This window comes from Lacerta agilis, chromosome 7 (assembly GCF_009819535.1).
Source record: "Lacerta agilis isolate rLacAgi1 chromosome 7, rLacAgi1.pri, whole genome shotgun sequence".
NCBI lineage: Eukaryota > Metazoa > Chordata > Lepidosauria > Squamata > Lacertidae > Lacerta > Lacerta agilis.
Window position 1 is genome coordinate 67740415 of NC_046318.1, and position 26011 is coordinate 67766425.

The window sequence follows — 26011 nt, forward strand, 5'->3', positions numbered from 1 at the left end:
CTTGCAACTGATTCCTGTACACTTTTCACTTCACAGCAGTCATTAACTCCTAGCATGTACCTGATATGTTTCCCAGAATGTGCACTGTATGGTTCTTTAAAGGAAACATGCTTCCTTTAAAAAACAACAACATTGCTTTAAACATATTGTTTAATATGCTTCCTTTAACAACAACCTTTTCACCCCAAACCCTGTTATGAAATCCAATTTCCTTCCCTCCATTCATATAATTGGCTGTTTCCAGGAGTTCTGCAACTGAAGGCAAAGAAGCACAAGTGATGCTTCACACATTAGAAAGAAAATTGGATTCCCCCCCCCCTGTTTCTTTTGAATGTCCAAAACGACAAAATACCAAAATAATATATAAATATAATAGTGTCTGTGGCTCTTTAACAGAGCACTTCAAAAAAAGAAAAGAAAAGAAAAGAAATGGTTTGGAGGCTGGCCCCCTCCTCTTTCTCATTTTCTCTGAAGTGCGGAAATTCAGAGCAGGATTCAGAGCAGGGGGAGACAGAGAGAGAGAGAATGAGAGAGAGAGAGAGTTGCCACGTATACTTTCCAGGTGTAGATTCATAAGGGAGCATCCATTGCACATACCTGTTTGGGTGCTCCATTAGCAGTCCTAAAAGAGTAGAGTGGTACTTGCCTTGTCTTTCTGTGTATTTGTCGCTTTCCCCCCTCTTTTCCTTTTTACATGGACATCTCGAGTTAAAACTGTGCTGCCAAAAGAGGTTCTATTGCCTTTCCTGAGAAAATCAGATCTGTGGATCAATGGACACTTTGTGTATCTTTCTCATTAATAGGCTGTTTGTGATTTGGCAGCTTGGTAGCTTTGAGATGATCAGCCTCTTCCCTTGGAGGGCTTAGGGGAGACTGGAGCGGGGAAGCTTTTGCGGGCAGCCGCTGCGATCTGCAGCATGTTTGCGGAGTGAAGTGTGATGTGCTGGGTTTTCTCTGACTGCCCAAAGTTGGAGCGGAGCTTATGTTGTCAACTCAGATTGGACATGCACAGCTCTGAAGTCCCTGCAAAAAAGCTGAAGGTAAGTCCCATATATCATATTGAATACAGGGACAGGAGGGAGGAATGGACTGGGGTATCTGATAGATAAATATCTGTATGTATTATCAACACACAACCCTCTATTCTTCTGCAGTGACAGAATTGCCTTCATCTGACTAGGGCTGACCAATGAATGCCAATGGCTGTGGCTACCAGCAGGACAGCATAAAAGAGTGTGAAAGGGCTTTAACTCGAAATATTTGGATACAATCCCTTTCCTTGAACCCTCAGCATGACTCTTTGGGGTCGTCTCCTATGAAGAATGTCTTAAGCTGGGAGAGTTTGTCCAATCTTTACTCCCAATTCAATCCTCTCTCAAGTCACATAAGACTTTAAAAAAGAAAATGACAGAACTCAGGAATACCAGCACTTGCTGTGTACACACATACACTGCATTTTGTTTTGTCCTGCTGTGGTGTCGACTCAAGCAGATTTTTGAAATTGGCTATTGTATTGTCTTAAACACTGGAGGGGGGAGACCTAGCCTAATTTGTCTCCAGCCTTTGATTCACTATTGCCGGAAATAGAATAGTCTAACGCATCATGTTACCCTTGTCTTCTGAGGCAGCCTTCTCAGCAGATAGAAAAGTCCTTCTTCCACACCTGTCAGTGCCTGGTTGTTGTTGTTGTTGTTGTTGTTTAAATAAAAATCCCCACCCAATGAAACAGATGAACATACCTGTATGATAGCTCTGTGTGTGTTTTTGTGTGTGTTGGGGCTGGTGGTCAATAAGCTGTTTGGAGCAAAGGGACTGTAATGTGTGGAATATCACCACACAAGGGACCTGCATCTTACCCTGTGTTCAACTTTTCCTAGGGAGACAAGGGGGGAAATGTGCTGACCAGCAGCTGATGGGCAGAAGCAGCCGAGTGAAGATGGAGAACACTACAGAAAATGGACAGAATCAAACAGAGTTCTTGCCGATCCGGGAGGTGGCCACCCTTGAATACCAAGTGGTCACCATCTTCTTGGTCCTCCTCATCTGCGGGTTAGGCATCGTAGGCAACATCATGGTGGTGCTCGTGGTACTCAGGACAAAGCATATGAGGACCCCTACAAATTGTTACCTGGTGAGCCTTGCTGTGGCGGACCTCATGGTGCTTGTGGCTGCCGGGCTTCCCAACATCACCGAGAGCATCTATGGATCCTGGGTCTATGGCTACATTGGGTGTCTCTGCATCACTTACCTCCAATACCTCGGCATCAACGCTTCTTCTTGTTCTATAACCGCCTTCACCGTTGAGAGGTACATAGCTATATGCCACCCTATCAAAGCCCAGTTTCTATGCACATTCTCAAGAGCCAAAAAGATAATTATTTTTGTCTGGGCTTTCACCTCCATCTACTGCATGCTCTGGTTTTTCTTATTAGATCTCAACATGGTAGCCTACAAAGATGCCACTGTAGTGTCCTGCGGGTACAAAGTGCCCAGGAGCTACTATTCTCCAATCTATATGATGGACTTTGGGATATTTTATGTCATGCCAATGATATTAGCAACTGTCCTCTATGGGTTGATTGCCAGGATATTGTTCCTAAATCCCATCTCGGGTGACCCAAAAGAAAACTCAAAGATGTGGAAGAATGATGTGGCTGCCCCAAACAAGACCAAAACAGCCAACAAGGGTATCAACAGTGCTGTGGCTTCCAGAAGGCAGGTAGGGAAATGGCTTGCCAATGGCTTTTTTGGGGGGCGGGGGACTGTGGTTGTAGCTGGGGTGGGTGGGTGTTATGCTACTTTTGGATGTAATGGAACCAACAGGTTTAGGAGCATTGTACCTCTGAATACAAGCAATGGAGCTGTGGCTTCACGTCTTGCTGGATAGCTTCACAGCTCTTCCTGTTGGCATGATGGACTAGATTGACTATGGTCTGATCTAATGAGAGCATCTTAACTTTTCTATTAAAAATCCCAATACCTGACCTAGGACATGCAAAGAGCCCTTCATCTGTCTGCAGTTGCAGTCAAAGATGGGCGTGGTGACATCACAGGGTGCTGTTGTCTGGAGCTACACCTGGGTAGGGTTGTGTTTTTTGTCTTATCACTTCTCTTTGCACAGAAGTGATATATATTGTTGAGTGCTGTAAGATCCTAGGAGTTCCAGGTGCATACCCAGGGTTCGTGTTTCCTTTTGGGAGTGAGGCACAGAGGAGACTCCAGTATCTTTATTATATATGGTTTATTACACACATATATAACCAAGGGTGTCTTGCTTCTTTCATAGCTGCAGCTTTGAATTCAAACAGTCCCCAGCCATGGCTCTGACTCTCTGCAGCTTGCTGACTTTTACATGCAACCTTTCACCCCCAGGTTACCTGTAAGCCAACTCCAAAACTCTACTTTTAAACTCTGCTTTGCCTTCCAAAATAAACTCTGAGTTGAGGAAGGGGCTTCTCCCATTTGTTGTCTGCCACAGAGTCCTCCCTCTCTGGCTACCCTAATGGTTCATTACCTTCCCTTTCTCTTTCCTAATTGCTTATCTCCCATGTGATTTCCTGACGCAGGAAACTGGTCTGGCCTAAATTGTAATACTTGCTATATCCAATGTCTAGCATCCAGTTTTAACATGTCAAGCATTGTTTAAATTCTAACATTTACTGAATCCAGGAATTTAGGGTGTCTAGCACCCACAAACTCATAACAGTATGGTGTGGATTGGCCTCAAAACAGCCTTAATGTACTCCTGCCTTGGATGTAGCTTCTTACTATGTGCTCAGTCATGAACCCATATTGTTGCTGCAGAATATGGGAAACCCTTAAGAAGCCAAACAAATGTTGGTGCCAAAGCACCTCAAGAAATCAAATCCAAAGGGATGGGAGTTCCATTGTTTGTTGTTCAACTGAGACGCCTAAGGAAAACTCACAAATAGGTGATAGATGTCCCCTAAATTTTATCCCATGATTTGGTAATCAGGATAATTGCTTCAGAACATGGAGTTTTTACTTTCTGGCAGTATTATGTTGTTGTTGTTGTTCAGTCGTGTCCGACTCTTCGTGACCCCATGGACCAGAACACGCCAGGCACCCCTATCCTTCACTGCCTCTCGCAGTTTGGCCAAACTCATGTTAGTAGCTTCGAGAACACTGTCCAACCATCTCATCCTCTGTCGTCCCCTTCTCCTTGTGCTCTCCATCTTTCCCAACATCAGGGTCTTTTCTAGGGAGTCTTCTCTTCTCATGAGGTGGCCAAAGTACTGGAGCCTCAACTTCAGGATCTGTCCTTCTAGTGAGCACTCAGGGCCGATTTCTTTAAGGATGGATATGTTTGATCTTTTTGCAGTCCGTGGGACTCTCAAGAGTCTCCTCCAGCACCAGAATTCCAAAGCATCAATTCTTCGGCGATCAGCCTTCTTCTGGCAGTATTATAGGAAATGTAATATTGGGGCTTGTAGGGTAGACTCTAGTCCAGTGATGGCCAAACATGGCCCTCCAGCTGTTTTGGGACTACAACACCCATCATCCCTAGCTAACAGGACCAGTGGTCAGGGATGATGGGAATTGTAGTCCCAAACAGCTGGAGGGCCAAGTTTGGCCATTACTGATCTTGCCCATGGGTCATCATGCCATCATCATAGTTTAACAGTTTTATACAGTGTTCATTATAAACTAGACCCTGTACAATAGCAAGTGCAATACATCCTTGCCAGCACATTCTAATTATGATACAATACTTATGGAAGTGAAAAGAAGCTGGCAAGGAAAATAGTTAGTTTTGCCAAGCATTGGGCGGCAGAAAAAAAATATATGTAAAAGAAACATTTGGTGCTTGATCTCAGCAGGCTATAATGAGACTTCCAGTTATGGTTCCTCTTCTATATTTAGAGTGAAATTAACTAGAGGTTTGTTTGCTTTTTGCCAAATTTATGGCCTAGCTTTGAGGTTCTCCTTGCTGTCTTTTGTATGCACTCATGCACAATCTCATAAGTTACCATATGAACAGAATTCACACATTCTCATCACCAGCAGCAACTAACCATTCCTAAATGCCTGGGTAGATAGATTCCAGCTTACAGCTGGAATGTCAATAAGTTGATACCAGGCACACTTTTTTTTAAAGGTGTTTTAAAGTCAGGGAGCCACCACAGAGAAGACTCTGTCTCCATTCCCACCACAGGGGAAGATCCAATGTACTTCCCCTGGTGATGGAACAAATAGTAGGCTTTGCTGAGGACATGGACAGGATCACACAGGGAGAAGGGTTCCTTCATATACCTGAGCCCTAAGTTGTTTGAGGCTTTGTAAGCCAAAGATCAACAGCTAGTGTGGATCTTTTAGGATCAGTGTTATGTCATCATTGACAGCTATCTCTGTTGGTTCCCTGGCAGCTGCATCTTTGAAAGATCTCAGGGAGGTTTATATTACTGTAAGTGGTTTGTGTGTGATTTTAAATAAGGTGCCACCCATTTTGAGGGCGAAAGGACCCACAGGCCAGGGATTTATCTCTAGCCTGGGTGTGGAGCCAAGCACTGCTATTGGTTGGTTGTTCCTGCGCCCAGAGCAATGCCCCCAAATTCCTGTTGCCATTGGCCGATTTGGCGGCAGGAGGACGATCTGACCTGCAATAAGCCAGTTCACAGTGAAGGCCCGGAACCCACCCACAAAGCCACCTGCCCGAGATGCTTTTAAATAAGGTTGCACCCATTTTAGGCGTGTCCAATTGATGTGCGACCGCTAACGTGTGGGTCCTTTTGGACCTGGAAGAGGAAGGAATGGGGGTGGAACAAAAGGGACGGAAATGGGCGCAGGGTGGGGATCCAAAATGCAACCTCCATGGAAACGGGGAGTTGCTTCTACATAAAAATAAGAGGACAGCTTCATTACAGTAAGTAACTATGTAAGCAGTTTCCAGAGCAGGGGGCCAGGGGCCATTGTGCCTAGGCTTTTCTGTCTAGCAATAGCTATAGCTGGCACAGGAGTCCAAACTGCAAAGGAATTCCATGCCACTGAGGCCACCTGGGGTTCCAATGACAGAGGTACTCTCAGACTACATGCCTGCTATTTCAGGCAGCCACCACCATCTGCCCGAACCTGGAACAGGTTGTCCTCCCAATTCCCAGTCCCAAGATCCACTCACCCATGGGACCTCCAACTTGTTAGCACCCACTCAGTTTATTGGCCTTCATCCAGTTAACTGGTAGAGGAGTGTGCTGTAAACGTGTGGCTTTAGGCACTTTCTTGGGACCTAGACCCACTAATTAGGGCTATTGTAAATGTAGCATTGGTTGCTTGGGATGAAATGTGATAGAGAAACAGTCCTCTCTCTCCATCCCTAACATATGCTTGCTTATAAACAATATTTGTAGAATAATGTGCTGCAGGTGTGACAAGCTTCTGGGTTCAAGTCCTCTGAGATGCAAGGCGGTCCTGATGCTGCCTGCATTTGTAAGACTGAGATTTGTTTTTCATTGTATCATCACAGTCACTTCATTCCTCCTACATGAATGCCTGGGGTTTGCTGCTGCTGCTGTTGCTGCTGAAAGAATGCAACAACATTCTTTCCAGGTGCAGGGGGCCAGGTGCCCTTTCTTTATTATCGGGCTCCATGCTGGCAGAAAGAGAGGTGTTAACAAGGAGCACCCTTTCAATGCAGCCTTTGTAATCAACGGCATCCTTTACAAAACGCATACCTTTGTGTTGCTGGAAAGAAGTCTTCACTGAAGCCTCATCCCAACACTTATCGATTTTCAACGCTCAAGTAGATTGTGGTTTTTGTATATCATAATTTGGCTCTTCTTCTAGTCAAATTCTGTAGAGATATGGAATACTTAACTTGGGGTGCTTTGAGATTTTGAATGTTCTTCAGATATGTGAACACAGATCTGCTCTAGATGATTTTTTTGGGGTGTGTGTGTGAATGTCAGCATTCACCAGTGCACCTGAGTCATCTCAATTTATTTTTTTTATTTAACAAAATTTGCCTGGAGCGGGTAGCACTGCCATGTGCTGAATTTCATCATTCACCGTTTAAAGGAGAGGACTGTTATTAACTGTTTTATTATTTGTCTGCCAGTATGCTTATTGTTGTTGTTGTTGTTGTTGTTGTTCTGTGATGTGTTTTTAGCATTGTGATCTTTTGATAAAGAGTGGTATTTAAATTGAATAAATAAATAAAATATATACCCAGGGGTGGGTGGCTATCCTTTGCCCAAGACCAGAGCTCCGTGAACCAAGTTTCTAGGGTGCACATTTTCCACTGGTCTGACAAATTGGAGCTAAGATGAGAGCTGTTGCTTCAGCAATGAAGGGGTACCAAGCTATTTGGGGGTCTTGCCTGCTAGGTCTGTTAGCCCCCTTTTCTGGCAGGTGGGCAGCTTGGTGGGTGGGCCCCGGGCCTCCCTGGCAAACAGGCCTATCGCAGGCCGAATCATATTCCTGTTGCCAAAGGAACAATGGCAGCAGGAGTAAGGGGACGTTCCCCTGGACATGGGATCAACCAACCAATTGTGACCCTTGGCACCGCGCCCAGCGGATGTTTAAATGCCAGACAGGTGAAGCCTTTCGGCCTTTTCTCTCGCCGCACCGGTTCTCCCACCCTCCCTCCCTCAGATTAGGGTTTTCATATACACTTAGACCTTGCTATGGACAATGTCTGTCTCCTAACCTAACTTGGCTAATTGGCACTGCCATTTGGGTTTTTGCCTACCTCACAGCAATTGCCACAACTTTGTAAGGCGGATAGGCATTGGGTAAGCCTAGTCTTGGTTGGAGACGAGGTTGTAGCCTCCACCTGCCCCTCCACAGAGAAGGGTATCCTTCCAGTACCAACACAGGAACCAATGCCTAACCGCCAACCTTACAAGTTGTGACTAGTTGCTACTGCAGTAGGCAAAACCAGATGGCAACAGCCAATCAGCCAAATGGACAAAATTCCTACTGGGCCCCTGCCCCAAAAGCAGATGACCCCATGACAGGCAGTTGCAAGGTCAAGTGCAGAGGCCTAAATAAAGGGAGGGAGGGTGGGTGATCCGAAGCAAACAGCCAAGAGAAGGATCCTCCTTCTTGCAGGACAATATATAGGACGCTGGGCTGTCCATCATCAGATTGATACATTAAATTCTGCTTGGCAACTCACAGGGGCCTATAGAAGCTGTGGCCAGCTAGCCAGTCCGCCCAGCAACAAGGAGGTGTCTTCTAGCCCCCACCGCAACACGTGCTCTCATTTGAGAACCCAATTTACCAAAGCAATGTTTTGCATATACAAGGTCAAAGGTGCAGATATTTGCATCTCCAGCTAAAGTAGCAGGGGATGGTGGAATCCCAGCCACTATTACTCAGAGTAGATGAAACTGCATTTAGTGAGCGGATGGTCTAATCTAGTGAAAGGTGGCTTCATAGCTTCATATTTTCTTTATTTATAACTGAGGCAGCAGAATGCCAAACACAGACATCTGGTCCCATGTATGAATCTTAATCTGATTAATAACTACATGTAATTTTTGTTAGGATGTTTTGCTTTGTTTTTCTGTTTTAAGCATAGAACAGTGCCCATTGTGTGTGGCATGTGCCACAGCAGAGATCATTCAGTTTTCAACTACCGGTAAAAGGTGAATTCTGTCAATGTAAAGTCAACGAGCCAAGGGGGGTGGGTGGGTGGAGTGTTGCTTAGCAACCAGGCGGAACAACCTGAATGAGGGAACAAGTGCTCTGACTGGCTGTGTAGTTCAGAAGGAGCTTCATATAAGGCCTGAACTAAGAAATGCAAAACCTCTCTGTTCCTTTCTCCTCAAATTATACACTGGTTTTGTTCAGCTTGCTCAGTGAAGTATTATCAGAACTTAGCTCATGTTAGCAACATGACCTTGATAACATATTGTTCTGGCGGTGGTTTCTCCCTGTACGCAATGGCCAGACAGTGGTCTGCTTTAATAATGCTGTTTATCAGATCTCAGGGAAAAGGAGGAGCTGTTTTCATATCCTTTGCAAATCTGAGTCCTTCCAACAGGCTGTGAACCTGGAGCCATCCAGGTGTTGGTGGAATTCAACTTCTATCAGCCCTAGCAAGCCAGCAAATAAATGACCAGTAATGATGGGAGTTGGAGTCCAACAACATCTGGAGTGGCACAGGTTCCATGCCCCTGCAATAGGTGATCAGCTTTGACACTAACAAATTTCTTCTAAGTTTGCACAGCAGAATCATAGAGAGGTGTACTTTTTTCAATAAACTACAGCAGTCCATTTCATTAAGGGTAGGCCTAGTGCAAGAAAGATAAATGCCAATTTTTTTCATACACTAGTACAGTGGTACCTCGGGTTACAGACACTTCAGGTTACAGATGCTTCAGGTTACAGACTCCGCTAACCCAGAAATAGTACCTCGGGTTAAGAACTTTGCTTCAGGATGAGAACAGAAATTGCATGGTGGCTGCGTGGCGGCAGCAGGAGGCCCCATTAGCTAAAGTGGTACCTCAGGTTAAGAACAGTTTCAGGTTAAGAACGGACCTCCGGAACGAATTAAGTTCTTAACCCAAGGTACCACTGTATTTCATTCTTATCCTTTTCCAGAATTCCCTTTGGGCTACCGTGTTTGTGCTGCACTTATCCAAGCAAGTGTCAAACTCTTCAGTGCAATCGCACTGCTAATGCCATCTCTGTTGTGGCCCTGAGAATTTTCTCAAACCAGCCAAGCACCTGCAATTTTGTTCCAGTGTATGCTGCAAGCAGATTGTTCAGCCTAACAATACACTCTCCCCCCAAATTGTTCTCAGCTTTTAAAGAACTGAACCGTGTTATCTTACCTTACCCAGCTATAACCCTCCAGGCAGGCTATTTATCAGCTGCTTTTCTATTAAATTTTGAATTTCCATCGTCTTTCTGCTGATAAGTGCTTTTACCTGCCCCAGTGATGATATTCTTTAGATGTGATGGTGCGTTTTAAATTAGGCACTCAATATTATATGGTTTGTAAACTGTTGTTATGAATTGTGTTTTAACGTGTTGGAAGCTGCTTGGAAAGGGTGTTGTTGTTGTTGTTGTTGTTGTTGTTGTTGTTGTTGTTGTTGTTGTCTTCTTCTTCTTCTTCCAGACTATTATTAGGCCTTCCATTCAGACTATTATTAGGCCTTCCATCTCCCCCCTATTACTCCACTCCTTTGATCAGGATTTTAAAATATTTTCAACACACACAGAGAGAAAAATTTGTAGGAATGATCTGCCAAGTCACTCATCTTCACAACTAGACAGGGCTTAGTATCTAGGGTGGGGAAGGAAGCACATAGCCCGGTGCAAAACACGCCTGGTGAATTTTGAACACTGTGTGTACGGAGCGGAGGGCTGTTAGTATGATTATTGAATCATTAAGCTGTCTGCCATTATGCTATGTATTATGTTTCCATTATCATGTTTAGTAAAATATATTCTTAATGTTGTACACCGCCCTGGAATCTTTGGATAAAGGGTGGTATATCAACCAACCAACCAACCAACCAACCAATCAAATGCTCATGGCTTCCCCAAAAGAATTCTTGAAACTGTAGTTTACCCCCTTGCAGAGCTACAATTCCCAGCATCCTTAGCAAACTATGATTCCCATAAGCTATATGCTTTAAATGCATGGTATGGATGGGGCCGAAGTCATCTTATGCAAGAAACCAGTTGCTTGGGGAGAAGAGCCAGGGTTTTATATGGTTTGGTCCTTGGGAACAGCTGCCTCAGATAGGCTTGTTCTGCAGCCTGGGAGGCAACTTTAAAGCACAGAACTTAGTCTACCAGGCTTATTGGGGGGGGGGAGAAGGCGAGAAGCGGACTGGTGGTACCCCTGGTTTCAGGTCCTTCCTGGGTTATTACACATGAAGAGCCATGTGGTTTTAACCACAGCTTCTGGCTTGGTTTCTCAGCATAGAGAGAAGCTCACAGACAGCATAGTTAACAAGCAGAGTCAAGGAAAGTATTAGGGGCAAGCAAGCTTTCATCAGGAGAAGTCTTGTCCAAATGAGGAGAACAAAGCAAACAAACAAACAAACAAACAAACAAAAACAGCTACTTCGGCCAAAGAAATGCAAAATGAGGATGAAAACAAAAATCAACCAACATATTACTAAAAATATTAAAATCAACAGTAGAAAAAAAAGAAAAAAAGAAAAGAAAAAGTAAATACGTTAGAAGCAGGAAATCAGCTAGGGCTGTGGTTGGGACTTTGGGTGACAGGGGAGTCAAAGGTGTGCTAAAGAAGGAAAAAGAGATAGCCGAGAAGCAAAAGAATTCTTTTCATTTGTCTTCCCGGTAGACAAAGTAGGGCAAATCCCTGCACCTGAATGAACTTTCTTAGGGATGGAGTTTGAAGGAAACGGTGGTGACAAAAGATAAAATTCTAGGCCTTGCTGACAAATCAAAAACAAACTCATCACTGAGTTCAGATGGCATCCACCTAAATGTGAAAATGCTGTCCTCCTAACAAGCATGGGCAACATTTCCATAGTACTGGAAAGTGGCTAATGTGGTGCCAGTTTTTAAAAAGGGATCCAGGGGGATTTGAAAAATTACAGGTCAGTTAATTTAATGTCTGTTTCAGGAAAAGTTCTATGGTGCATTATTAAAGGTAGAATTAGTAAGCAGATGGAAGAACAAATTGTGATGAAGCAAAACCAGTGTGGCTTCTTCAAGGGCGAGTCCTGTCTAACTACCTTTTAGAGTTCTTTACAAGTGTCAGTAAGCATAAGGATAGGCTGTGATCCAGCAGACACTGTGTACTTCAAAAAAAGCCTTTGATAAACCCCTTCAAGACTCACATGGAATATGGAGAAGATCAGTAAGTATTTAAAGAAGAGGAGGAGGAGGAGTAGTTTGGATTTGATACCCCACCTTTCACTCCCCTTAAGGAGTCTCAAAGCAGCTAACATTCCCCTTTCCCTTCCTCCCCCACAACAAACACTCTGTGAGGTGAGTGAGGCTGAGAGACTTCAAAGAAGTGTGACTAGCCCAAGGTCACCCAGCAGCTGCATGTGGAGGAGCGAGGAAGCGAACCCGGTTCACCAGATTACGAGTCTACTGCTCTTAACCACTACACCACACTGGCTCAAGAAGAACAAGAAGTGGAAAGTATGAATAAACAGACAGTTCTTACCATGAAGGGATGTAAGGTGTGGGGGTCACCCAAGGTTTCGTGCTGAGATGTGTGCTTTGCAAATTGTTCATAATTCACCTATAGCTGTCAGATAGCTGGGTTTTCTGATGACACCAAACTGCTTAGGATGGGAAGAAGAAGAAGAAGAAGAAGGAGAAGAAGAAGAAGAAGAAGAAGAAGAAGAAGAAGAAGAAGAAGAAAAAGGTGGGGAGGAGTGATTGTGAGGAGCTCCAAAAAGTTCTCTCGAAACCGGGCGAATGAGCAACAGAAAATGCAATTAAATATAAGCAAGTGTAAAGTTCTATACGTTAGGACAAAATCCTAACTTCAAATAGACTGTTAGCATGCATATTAAGTGCCACATCTGGGCAGGGGGTGGGGAAGGTGAATATCAGAGGTGGCATACCTCTGAATGCCAGTTGCTGAGGAACACGAGTTGGGAGAAGGCTGTGATGTCCCATGACTTTATGGTGGACTTCCCATAGGCACCTGGTTGGCCACTGTGAGAAAAGGATGCTGGACTGGATGGGCCTCTGGTCAGATCCAGCAGGGCTCCTCTTCTCTTATGTCCTTTTGCTGAGCTGACTGTACTGACAAGTAGAGAGTGAATAGTGTTGTGAGTGACAAAGATGAAGGTGAGCCTCCTTGTGTGTTTCTGCTAAGCGCTTATAGGTCATGAGTCCACCAATGAATGGAAAACACCCCTCTTCTCCAATTTCACCCTTCTGACATTAGCAGGCAACAAATTGTTATTATTGTCTCAGATTAGGCCCATTCCGTAGCATAGCATTTAACATTTGTAACTGAAATAGGGTCAAGATCAATGAGACTATAATACAGCACCCTGGGTAAGCTGGCTGTTTGAAGCTTGGAAGATCAAAGTCTCATTTCCCTCATTCAGAACTCGAGAGGCCAAGTTCAATGCAAATTTCACGTTGGAGCATATTTCACTATGGTGTGATCATTCAGGGAAAGGTTGTGCAAGAAATTAAATGTGATAGTGGCGACATTTTTAGAAATGAAAATTTCCGTTGGTTTGCTTCTAAAGGTTCTCTTGTATATTGTTACAGCCACATTGCATATTGTCTTTTCTCTGTGAAATGAAGAAATAACTTTCTCCCTATTTTATTATTATTATTTATTGTTATGGTTCTCAACCAGCACACACATATATACATAAAAACAATCCAAAATACATTCTAAAATACAGACTATAAATATAAACTTCAAAAATTTTAGATGGAAAAAAATCACTATTTTAAAGGGTGGGCTACAGCCGATCATAGCACTTGTTTGTCTTTAGCTCTGTCCTGAAGTTATATGGGTACTGCTAACTAGATCAGACCGAATTTTTATGGCTCTAGCACAGAACTTGGCTACCTTTGCTGTCACATTACTGTTAGCATCCAAAAGAAGCCACTCGATATAGTAATTGTCCGAGAGTCAGGTTGTTCAGCCAGCATCGTGTGGATAAGCTCGCCTCGCACCTCCTCGTAGAAGCAGCATCGCAAGAGTATGTGGCCTATATTTCTGTAAAGATTGATACCTAAAGATTTAGTGGTCTCTCTTATTTGAAGCCAGAGGGACTGTAGCTGAATGGCAGATCACATGCTTTGTATGCAAAGGGTCCCAAATTCAGCCCCTAGCATCTCCAGATAGGTCAGGTAAAAGTCACCCTGAGCACCATATGTCTCAAGATGCACCCACCCAGCTCAAGGAACAGTGGTGCCCTGCCTGTCCTTGCAGGCCAGGTCACATGTCACCTCAACTAGACCTCTGACCTTAGCATTGTAGTCCTACAGCACTAAGATTGCAGATTATCCTCTGCCCGCTCTTTAATACTAAACTGGCAGGGTTTATCATATTCCCAGTCTTAGCGCTGTGGTCCCACAGCACTAAGATGACAGATGAATGTTTGCCTGCTACCTTTTTAAAGAACAGAGGCTTATCCCCAAGCTTAGTGCTGTAGGACTACAATGCTAAGATCAGAGGTAAGCCTTTGCTTGCTCCAAGCTTGAAATTTGTGGAAAATGGCCTGTGGAGGGTGGGTTAGTTCTGTTGCAGATATTAATATTGCACGACTTGAAGCAATAGGATGTATAAAAACTGACTTCTTTTGGAATAAAAATTGTCCAGAATATGATTCAAAAGCTTTACTAACCAGAACTTTCTTTATAACAGGTACAAAGACAAAAAAATTTATACATCCAGATAATTCCATAAGACATATACTTGTCAAAGCATAGGTTCATCTTCTAAGTAATATTAGATTACTCTAAACAGACCTGAAATCAAAAGTCTTTCTCTTCCTACCACCTCTATTTGGTTGGAAATGTTATTTCTCCTAGAAAGACCTCATTAGCACATCTTTCTCTCATATGGCTGGGAACAAAATACCAAAGGCAATTCCCTTCAAAATGGTGATTTGCAGCTAAATACCTTATTCATGTGATCTAAGGTTAAACACCATGTGAAAGAGCAAAGCACATCAACAGTTAATTATTAACCCATCTAAGTACTAAGAGAGCTCTGCTTTGCTTTAGTATACCCCAATGGAATTTTCCAATGTTAAACCCTTAGCAATATACATACAAGCATTTTCAAGTGTGCAATTAAACAATTATATTTAACAGTTTCAGAATCTGCAGCCTAAAAGAGGGTTCTCAGCTGCTACTCTAACAAGAAAATTATTTTTAGGAAAGGCTGTGCCTGCCACATCATACTGCTTGAAGCGATGAGACGTGATAATTATATAATGAGATATCCTAATGAAGAACCACCTGCAATATTTCTAAATCTTCCTGGAATTTTCAAAATGACTAACATATCTGTGTGATCAATATACAGTAGCTGTGCAGAAGAAATTATGCATTCAGGACCACAAGCACATCTATAATGGCACTGCGATGGAATGGGAGTCAGAGGGAGTGTTTATTATTTCAACATGATGAGCCATTCAGCATCTGCAGTCTTTTGCAGAAAGGTATGCAATTTGCAAAGGAAGAGATGTGCAGGGATCCCAAGTATCATTCTGACTTCGAATATGCACAACACATTTCTCCCTTTCTGTTCTGAAATGGATAATGGTCAATCTGTGGAACATACTGGGCACAATCCACTTTTAAGTCATGTTGTTTTTATTTGGAGAAGTGTTTGATTTTGACTGTTTTGCATCTTCTGCTATTAGCAAATATTTCTGACACAATCCTCCTGATATTTACTCAAATGTATATAGTATTAAAAGGGCTTACTCCTAGAGAAGTATGTTTGGGATTGCAGGTGTGCAGCACAATCTTATGCAGGTTTATCCAAATGCAAACCCCACTGTGTTTAATCATAGGTCCTAGTAGTGTAGAGTTGGAAGAGACCCCAAGGGTCATCTAGTCCAACCCTCTGCAACGCAGAAATTACAGCTAAAGGATCCCTGACAGATGGTCACCCACCCTCTGTTTAAAATCCTCCAATGAAAGTTCAATCCTACATGGACAGTGGGAGTTAAAGTCAAATCGCATCTTATGTTAAATAACATGTGCCCTTCCATTTGTGGAGGCGTCTTTGATCTAGCAGAAGCTTCTATTTATGAGATTATTATTTTTGCCAATTTCCCATGAAATTTCCTGCAGCTATGGAGCTGTCAATTTTAGTCCTCTTGCTTGCTGATTTTTCCAGTCCAAATTTCCGTTCTCCACATTCTGTAGCAATTGGCAACTTTATTTAATTTTAACTCATCATAAAAATTCACCAGCATTTAATGTGGATTTCTCTGGATGAACACATTTTGATTTACAGTTTTTAATTAATATACACATTTTTGAAAGCAATTTTCCCTAATATATGCATTTTTGTGAACATTAGGTGGAGACCTGCATTACAAAATTCGGATAAGTGTGAATTTTGGAGGACATTTCACATATTGCTTTAGAATGTATGGATTTGATAGGTTTTGCTTTGAATGCATGCTGAACAGAACTTCTCCACCCCTTCTGCAGCTTCTGAAAATCTACTCCATAGGGTTGGAGGAGTGCCTAAAATAGTTTGGAAAATTGGGCGGGGGCTGCAGCAGAAAGGACATAGGCAAACATCACCTCTGCTCCTCTTCCATCAGCAGAATCCTCCAGGAGATCAAACAGTCTCTCACAAACGGAAGGAAATGATTGGATACAACCAATTGTGGTTTGATAGGTTTTGGGATTGTGGAAAAAATGTAAGGATCCTGTTTTCACTGATGTAGATGATTTCCTCCCCCCTCTTTTAAAAAGTGAAACCTTTTATTAAAACATTGGTTTGAAAGCCAAACAGATATAGCAGCTGTGATATGACAAGCCCTCTCATTTGCACACAAAAGCGTGGAATGAATGGAGTGGAAGATTTTTTCATATTTAGAACAGCATCATATGCTACTTTTAAATGTGCAGCCGCTGTGGGGAGAGACATCAATTAGCCTTCCACTCCCTCAGTTTTTTTTTAAAAAACAAACAGCTTGCTATCTTGTCTGCGTGATTTGTGACATGCTGCTATTCAGAAACAAACAAACAAAAAATGCTAAATAATTATTCCACACAGAAATCTTGACTTGCATTTGTGTGGGGGGGGGGGCTGTGGCCAGTACCTTTGCCAAGCCCCTCTCAATTACGAAATCTGTCTTCATTTTCTGCTTAAGGAGTAGCAAATACTGAAATACAAGCAGTCGCTGAACCTTAACAAATGAATGAAGCAAATCAGGTATTTGGTGAGACTAATTGAGGGTTGGTAATTCTATTCAGTGTGGGGAGAGCATTGTGGACCTCAAAGGTCATTTAAGACCACAGAAGGTGACTGCTAGGACCCTATATCCCAACATCAGTACCTGAGTTGGCTGCAAATCACGTACCATATATACGTGCAATTTGCCTCATGTCAGCTGCGCAGTTTGGAAAGAGCACAGCTGTCCTTAAGTTCACCTGAACCTGCTGCAATAATGTTTCTCTACAAAATTCAGCAGAAAAGAACTCTTTAGCATCAGAGGCAAGGATGGTATTATTCTCTCTCCCTCTCTCCCTCTCTTTCTCTTCAACAGGTACATCAATAAACAAGTGGAACCTTAATAAATAAAAGGATTCCCTACTTTATTCTGTTTCTTCACCATCCTTTACCCTAAAGTGCCAGGGTGGGTTACAACAATCAAAACAGTTCCATGCATTCAACAATTAAAAATTGATTTCCATATATGAAATCAATGCAAACATTTAAAAATAATAAACTATAGACACAGTTCAAAATAATTCCAATACAGATGCAGATTGGAACAAATGTGGAATGCTATTGTCAGGGAAAGAGGGACTACTCGGGAGGAGCAGGGAGACAGAGAGGAGCAAACTGGAGCTGGGAATGAAGATAGCGATTCCTCCAGGGAAGGGGGATCACTGGGCTATAGAGAACAGCCACCCATAATCTCCACAGATTCATCTTTTTCCTCCAGCCCCCGTCAGGAAATGTCTCCGGAAGAGAGGGAGATGCCAGGCCTGGGGATGACAGAGCAGAGACCCAGCACCGTCAGTCACAGACAGGAAGATGAGCCGAGGGGGTGTAGGAGGAGACGCAGACGTCATTTTAGGGTGCCGAGCTGTTGGTTGTGTTGCCGGGCGAGAGAAAGCCCACCACTCCTAGAAACTGAAACTGACTGAGCAGTCATGGCTGCAGAGACTCTGTAATTCCATTATAGACAATAAATAGTTTTAGCTTACCTAAAGGCTTGTTGTTACTCATGAGCAACATCCAAGGGAAGGAGTAAATCCCTGACAGCCATGTTTTCCAAGCAGCTGGGTCTGACCCTCCCCACCCCCAAGAATACTCCATTCCATTGCCCTTTCCACAGACATCCATCTCCTGCAATAGGCCAGTGAGTGTTGCTCTATTCTCATTTGGCTGGTTTTGGGGGTTATGGGACTGCCCCCTTTGACCCCCCCCCATTTTTGTACTTCTATAAATGTTGGGGTTCCCCACAGCATGCTGCAACAGTTCTATTGCTTCTTAGTGGCTACAGTTCCATTCACACCTGAATTTACTGCAAGAGGGAGTAATTGCATGGTATAATTAATGAACTTGGTGCTTCACAAAGTAGCATAAGCCAAGAAGTCAGGCCCCTACCCTGCAGAACTTGCAATTTTATAGAAATATCCTTTCCCACAAAGCCCTGTGAATGACCCTTTCCTCATGCAACAAAACAGAAGGGTGGTTGCATGAGATACAGGAATGTGAACACACACAGGCTATCCATTCTTGGTCGTGTCAGCAGATGAACTGCAGTGTGCTCGTTACAGCTGGGTAGCCGTGTTGGTCTGCCATAGTCGAAACAAAATAGAAAATTCTTTCCAGTAGCACCTGGACACACCTGCAGTGTGCTCATTTACCAATGGGAGCCTTTGGGTTTCGGACTGGAGTGGGAGAGCTGTGGGCCTCTAGAAGTTGCTGGACTACAACTTCCATTATCCCATATGATTCTCCATGTTTGGTTGGGGCTGGTGAGAGTTGAAGTTCAGCAACATCTGGGGTGCCTCGGGCTCCCTATTCCCAGAGAAGGCTCAAAGGCAAGTTCTCAAGATCCATGTTGTATTGAAGAGGAGGGCCACAAGCTCTCCCCAATTCCCATAGAAAGCTAATTAGAAATACTTTTTCAGATAATGGGCCTTGTACTGGCAATCACTTCTGAGGGCTAGTATGCACATTCCCAGAATAGTATGGTAGATCCTATGTTTGGTGATTAATTTGGGGTGAGGGGAAATCCAGAAGTGCAATTCCAAACGAGAGCAGCATTCTTAATATGGCAGAGTGTTTGCCTGCTGCAGAGTTGCTTTGCTAGTTAAGGAGGCCTCAGCCTTTTTGCTTAGTTGCTATAAAAAGCACGAAATTCAAAGGGAGCAATATCCTAATGAGAATATTGTACAACACTTTTACCATGAAGAGGGTCACTTGGGGGGGCAGGGAAATAAAGGTTTCTCTCATCCCTAAATTGAAATCTTAATAGGCTTCTCAATAAGGCCTATTCAATATGTTTTCCATACAAAAAGATCCCCGATGATTGAATTTTCAAGTGCTGTTTAAGGAAGACAGAAACTTGTTCAGAGGGAAGCGTCTTGCCATTCCTGAGAGGGCATTAATGAATGGTTGTAATAATGGATTAGATCAAAACACTTCAATGATATATTTTTAATCTCCTTTCTAAGTACTGTGGCTATGTTAAAACCCACATCAAGGCCAAATGTCTTGGTGATGATCAATGTCGTAATGATGGATAAATCAGACTATTCTTTGTCCATGTCAAGTCTAAATGTGTTTTTTTATAAGTCCATTCTGTCCTGTTTCTGCAACAACCTGCCATGCTTCAATATTCATTTTCTTACACAATAATATTTAAATATGCATTTTGTCCCAGTGTACTCCTGGTACATTGGGGGACAAATCTGATTAAGTGCACATGTTAAAACTACCTAATTAATGCACACTTTCCAAAACAATACATGAGCCGAAACACAGCCAGCCTTCCTAGCCTTGCCAAAGTAGTTCATGCGCTGGTTACTTCAGGACTGGGTTACCGCCATATGGGCTCTATGTGGGGCTTCTCTGATTCTGCAGCCAGTGCAGAACACTGCAGCACGATCGCTGACAGGAGTGAGGCCTTGTGCTCAGAGATCTGCGCTGGTTGCTGATTTGCTACTGGGTCAAGTTCAAAGTGGTACTATTAGCATGCGAAGCCCTTAACAACTTGGGACCAGTTTATCTACAAGATCGCCTTACCCGGTGCTTTTTTCCTAGAAAAACAGTGTCAGTAATCACCATAGTTGTAGTTACAGGTAGGTAGCTGTGTTGGTCTGCTGTAGTCGAAACAAAATAAAAAAAATCCTTCCAGAAGCACTTTAGAGACCAACTAAGTTTGTTCTTGGTATGAGCTTTCATGTGCATGCACACTTCTTCAGATCTGAAGTATCTGAAGAAGTGTGCATGCACACAAAAGCTCACACCAAGAACAAACTTAGTTGGTCTCTAAGGTGCTACTGGAAGGATTTTTGTTTGTTTGTTTGTTTGTTTCGAGTAATCACCACGATCCTCTCCCCCTTTTTTCTCACTCTCTCCCGTCTTCCTTCAATTAATTAAAGCCCCACTTTGTGCGCCCCTCCCCCTTCTTCAACCTCTCCCCCCACTTTGCCCCATCTGCTCTTCACACCCACCCAGTATCGCACCCTCCCAATTCTCCTTCTCCTCCTTTCCTCTCCTCCCAGCCATCACATGTAGCATCCACGCTCCCCCAGCAACAGAACGGAGGACTGCGGCGCTAGCAGCAGAGGCTGCCTCCCCCCTTCTCTCTCTCTCTTTTTTCCTCCCTTCCCCCTCCCCTGTCCCACATACATGGAAAGAATGATCAGAGGCAAAAGGGAAGCAAGGCAGCAGTATAGTGGCACGTCCAGGGGGAGAGCATGCATTGCGAGGCAGCTGAGGGAGAGTGCTACAACCTGTTGACTGAGAGCAGCAACTACAGTCCCAAACAAGGGCCTTGTTTTCCTCGCCACTGTCTCAGCCTCCAGTTTTTCACAACCCCCCTTTTAAACACGGTTGCTTGCTTGCTCTCCGCATCCTCCATTTACCTTATTGCAAGATTTGGGGAGGTACTGTGTACCGTTGAGTTCCACAAGAAAAAAGCACATGTGCCCACTCGACCACTTAGATCTGTGGAATTGGCACTACTACAGGGGCCACATAATATCCATTCCCGAGTCTATAAGAACTTTGTAACTCCCTGCCTTTTGAGATCACGCAGACACCTTCACAGTATTCTTTCTGGTGCCTACTAAAAGCATTCCCGTTTAGACAAGCCTACCAGATGCTCAGAAAGCTGAGGTGATTTTAAACTGCTTTAGTGTTGTAACTTTTGAATATATATATATATATATATATATATATATATATATATATATATATATATAACAATCAAGTGGTGAATACATTGTGTGAAATAAATGAATAAGCTAAGTTTGCAGTTCTCTGAATTTTCGCATTCCATTTCTCCAGACAAATAAATGTGTACAAAACGCATATAACTGGGGTAAACTCCCAGTATGTTTCCGAGCACAATTCAAAGTGTTGGTGCTGACCTAAACGGCCTCAGCCCAGTATACCTGAATGAGCATCTACACCCCCATCGTTCAGCCTGGACACTGAGGTCCAGCTCTGAGGGTCTTCTGGCGGTTCCCTCCCTGTGAGAAGTGAGGTTGCAGGGAACCAGGCAGAGGGCCTTCTCGGTAGTGGCGCCCGCCCTGTGGAACACCCTCTGATTAGATGTCAAAGAAATAAACAACTATCTGAAGGCAGCCCTGTTTAGGGAAGTTTTTAATGTTTGATGTTTTATCGTGTTTTTAATATCCTGTTGGGAGCTGCCCAGGGTGGCTGGGGAAACCCAGTCAGATGAGCGGGGTATAAATTATTTATTTATTTATCCATTCATTTATTTGTTTGTTTATAATTAAACTGTACATAAAAAATGCATATATTAGTGAAAATAACGTCCATACCCCCTAATGCAGAAGCTGTACAAATTTGTAGTTGAATCTTAATTCAACACTTTTTAAATATATATATATATATATTTTTATTAAAGGTTTTCTTGATTTACAAAGGTAGTGCAATGTATCTCTCATATGAGATGGAGCAATGTGCTCCACAGCATCTGAGGGTGTGGGGGGGGGGCTAGCTGAGGGGCTGCCACATACAGTTCTGTCCTCCAGACACCTCACTGCCTCGCTCTGCCTAATAATACTGCCAGCCCTATCTGCATGCCTAATGATAGGGCCGGCCCTGTCTGTGCCCAGTCCGCAGCGTACAGTCCACAGTAGCTTACCAGCCTTAGACTCTGAGATTCTCAGCTCACTTTGTAAAGTACCTGACTTCAATGCCTTTCAAAAAATATATCCCCTTTGGGAATCGATAGAAAATTGCACTTCTCCAACCATTAGCTTTAAGGCATCATCATTAACTTCAGTTGGCTTCCTCTACAGTAAGTGCTTGGGGGGAGAAGGCCTTCAGCCTGACCTCAATAGATGATGCTTTGTTCTGTGTTGAGTTCTTTTCTCTCTCTCTGCCACCCTGCCCCATTTCTGTAATAGCTCTGTCCCACAATCCCATTCACTATTACATTAATGGCTGGCTCTTTGCTCCTGATAAAATGGAGCACTCTTAATTTATTGCAGTGGGAGAACGCCGAGTTCGAGCTTGTAACTGCATCAGATTAAAATAATTTCTCTTATTCTCTGGACAATTCTTGGGCAGAGGTTGTGCTGAAATAACTAAGATGCTTAAATTGCTTATGATTGGTTAGTATCGCATAACCCCTGAAGTCTCAGACAAAGAGCTTCTAGCATGGGGGAAAGTATTGTGTAGCAAGTTATCCATTGACCTTTCTTTGAAGGACTGAGTCACTGCTACACATTAATGAGGGAGTTGGGGCTTGGTTCGAATGATAATAAAACAATTCTGATTATTCAGAAGCAGCAGAAACACTTTCCATTTTATTTTTTCAGAATTTGACGGCATGCAATAGAGTATTGGAATTCATTCAGAGCTCCACAAACATGTGGAGGGATGGGAAAAATTTAATTCAGCAATCAAGCCTGCTATTATTGTTATTATTTATTAAATGTGTTAGTCTCTTTATCTTGTCCAAGGCCATCCACAGCAACTTACAACCAACCAACCCAAAACCCCTCACATAGATACAATTAAAACCAAGGGGGAGGAAACTACATTAAAAACACCCCTCCCACTTCTAAAATGTCACAGATGGTTAAAGGCCAAAGGCCTGGTTATAGAGGGAAGATTTTGCCTGGTGCCTAAATAAATATAATGATGGTGTCAGGCGATCCTCCTTGGAGGGAGCATTCCACAAAGAGGGAGCCACCACAGAAAAGGCCTGTTCTCATGCTGCCAACCTGGTAGTAATATGCATTCCACTAGATTACCCTTTCCCCAATCTGGTGTTCACAATCTCCAGCTTGTTTTCTTCATGCAAGGGAGAGTTCAGTTGGTAGAGCATGAGACTCAGGGTCATGGGTTCAAGGGCAAAAAAAAATCCTGCTTTGCAGGGGGTTGGACTGGACTCTACTTAGAATCTTAAGATTCCAAGATTTTACGATGTTTTTAACTTCAACCCTGACACAACTATGGCAGCTGGAGCAGTGGCAGAGGAAGGGGATGCGGGGGGTTTGGTCCCCCCCGTGTGTCATCACTGAGGGGGGGGACAACAAAATGAGTTTGTTTGTTTGTTTGTTTGTTTAAATTGGGCTCACGAAACATTTTAGGAGTGATGTGGTGGCTTAGGCGCCTGCAGGTTCTGCGCTGCCTGAAACAGCAGCATGGGAATTGTGTCTGCCTACTGCCTCTCCCTCAGCCGCCCTACAGCTGAGGGGGAGGCGACGGAGAGGCTCCAAGCGTTGGAGAGGCTCGCCCCGCCCCCATGGGTGGATTGCCCCACCCCTGGCTGCAAGACACCCACCCACACCAGGCACCCGAGTGGCTAGCTATGCCGCTGAGCTGGAGCTGCTGGGAGTTATGGAAGGCTGAAATAAACCCCTGAAGTGTTTGCGGTGTTCCTTCCCTACTTTCCCCTCCCTTTCTGTTGCTCACATGGTGTTGTTTCCTGTTCCCCATAGGTTACCAAGATGCTGGCTGTGGTTGTAATCCTCTTTGCATTTTTGTGGATGCCCTACAGGACCCTGGTGGTTATCAACTCTTTCCTGTCTCACCCTTTCCAAGAAAATTGGTTCCTGCTGTTCTGCAGGATCTGCATTTACCTGAACAGTGCTATCAACCCTGTGATTTACAACCTCATGTCCCAAAAATTCAGAGCAGCCTTCAAGAAACTTTGCAAATGCCAGCAGAAGCAGTCGGAGAAGCCCAACAGCTACAGCATGGCCCTAAACTACAGCGTCATCAAGGAGACAGACCATTTCCATACTGAGCTAGAAGACATCACCGTCACAGACGCTTATCCGTCATCCACCAAAGTGTCTTTTGATGATACCTGTGTGTCGTCTGAGGTAAAGAAGCACTACAAAGCTTTAAATGTGTACTTCATCTTAAGGTCCATGAAAGTGTTATGATGCGTCCCGCGGGGACAAGTTGTGAGACTGACCCCCAGGTAGGGACGAAGCCTGCGTGCCCTCCTGGCTACTCGAGTCCAGGGGCACATTGATAATATGCGATTGCTCTCCAGTGTGAAGAACAACACACACAAGCCATTAAGGCTAAAAACTACTTTATTGCAGATAAAATGCAGAGTATGTCTCTGCTTGCCAGCTCATGAAGTCAGAGCTGTCCTTTAGCGTGTCAGGCATCTCTGAGCCAGAACCGAAAGTAGATTACAATAGTAAAGTACAAAACATCACGTGTGTGGGAAAGCTGTCAGGACTAGTGGCTTTCCCACAGAATGAAAACAGACACATAGTCATGTGAGCCTCGCTGCTGAGGCTTTTGCAGCTCGGCTTGTAATAATATCACAACAGAAAGAGGTGTAACTGTGGAAGGTTTATTGAAGGTAGAATTGACGACTAGAAGCCAAAATCCAGACCTATTGTGTGTTTAATAAAGGGATGGGGCCCTCCAGGTGTTATTGGACTACATCTCCCATTACCCCTGATCCATTGTTTATGCTGGCAGGGGCCAAAGGGCATTGGAATCCAACAATAATTGCATGGCCATAGATTCGCCATCCCTGCTTAACCCAATACACATAGAATAATAGAATAGTAGAGTTGGAAGGGACCCTGTGCATCATCTAGTCCAACCCCCTGCAATGCAGGAATATGCAGTTGTCCCATAAAGGGATCGAACCTGCAACCTTGGCATTATCACCACCAACTGAGCTATCCAGGGGGCTGCTAACATATTTAACAACATTTTGATCCACAGATCACCTTCGTAGCTCACCTTTCTTCATGATGGAGGTCAGAGCAGTTTTCTGTCCAGATGCTGGCTAGACTGTGTTTCAACAAATCTGCTTTAAAAGGAAATTAGATAAAGCATGGAGAATAAGGCTATGGATGACATGGTGGCTACCTGCCACCTCCAGGATCAGAGGCTACGGGTCTCTCGATACCATTCACCGGGGAGCAACAGAGAAGGATGTCACCCTTGTGTGCTGCTTGTGGGTGTTTTTTAGGGTTGGGCATTGAAGGAAATTAGGGTGGTGGACTAGATAAGCCTCTGGTATGTTCAGTGACCTCAGGAAGTTGATAGGCGCAAATCAGAGACCACAGTCTGTGTGGACAAAGTGACTTCCCCTTGTGCAAAATGCTCTCTGGATCCCACTCATCGCCTATTATTTCATTGGAGCGTTTTGAGGTAATGGTCTGCATTAATCCACTCCAGAGCAATTACCAAAGCCTGGTTGTCGAGTGGCAACAGAAAGAACATGCATCAATCCAGCATTCCTGTGTATTTTCTTCTTCTCCTTAAAAAACAAACAAACTATGAAAGTTGGTCTGTCAAGAGGTAGGACATGATGGGTCACATCTGTATGACTTGTTTCCCCCTCCTTGCTGCGCACACCTCTGACATTTCAGGTGACTCATTATTTCAATTTCTCCTTTCAGGTGCTGTGATGTTGGAGCCTGAATCTGCTCTGTCTCTCTTATTTTATTTGATCTTGCAGAGCCACCCAGTTCTGAACCAGCCTGGTTGTTTTCTAGTTATATTCGATGTGACCGAGCTTGGTATTACAAATGCTGACCCTGTTTCACACCACAGGGAAGCTGCTTCATTTCATTAAACTATGCTTGTTATATGGAAACTAAGAGGCAAATGGCAGAAGTTTGTGCATTGTTACACCTTCCTTTCTAAGCCATGTGCTATGAAGCGAAAGCTGAA

General features: G+C 43.7%; 1 protein-coding gene across 1 annotated transcript; it reads left to right on the forward strand.

Moving 5' to 3' along the window:
• The first annotated feature begins 691 nt into the window (after nt 1-691).
• TRHR (thyrotropin releasing hormone receptor) lies at nt 692-25937 on the forward strand. Its single transcript, XM_033155753.1, has 4 exons — nt 692-1040; nt 1878-2719; nt 23797-24183; nt 25738-25937. The coding sequence occupies exons 2-4, from the start codon at nt 1913-1915 to the stop codon at nt 25744-25746; spliced, it is 1203 nt and encodes a 400-aa protein (XP_033011644.1). The 5' UTR covers nt 692-1040; nt 1878-1912; the 3' UTR covers nt 25747-25937.
• Nucleotides 25938-26011: the final 74 nt, after the last annotated feature.

Coding starts and splice junctions, on each gene's coding strand:
- TRHR (XM_033155753.1), top strand. CDS start 1,913: ATGGGCAGAAGCAGCCGAGTGAAGATGGAGAACACTACAGAAAATGGA. Junction 2,720..23,796: donor CTGTGGCTTCCAGAAGGCAG/GTAGGGAAATGG, acceptor TGTTCCCCATAG/GTTACCAAGATGCTGGCTGT.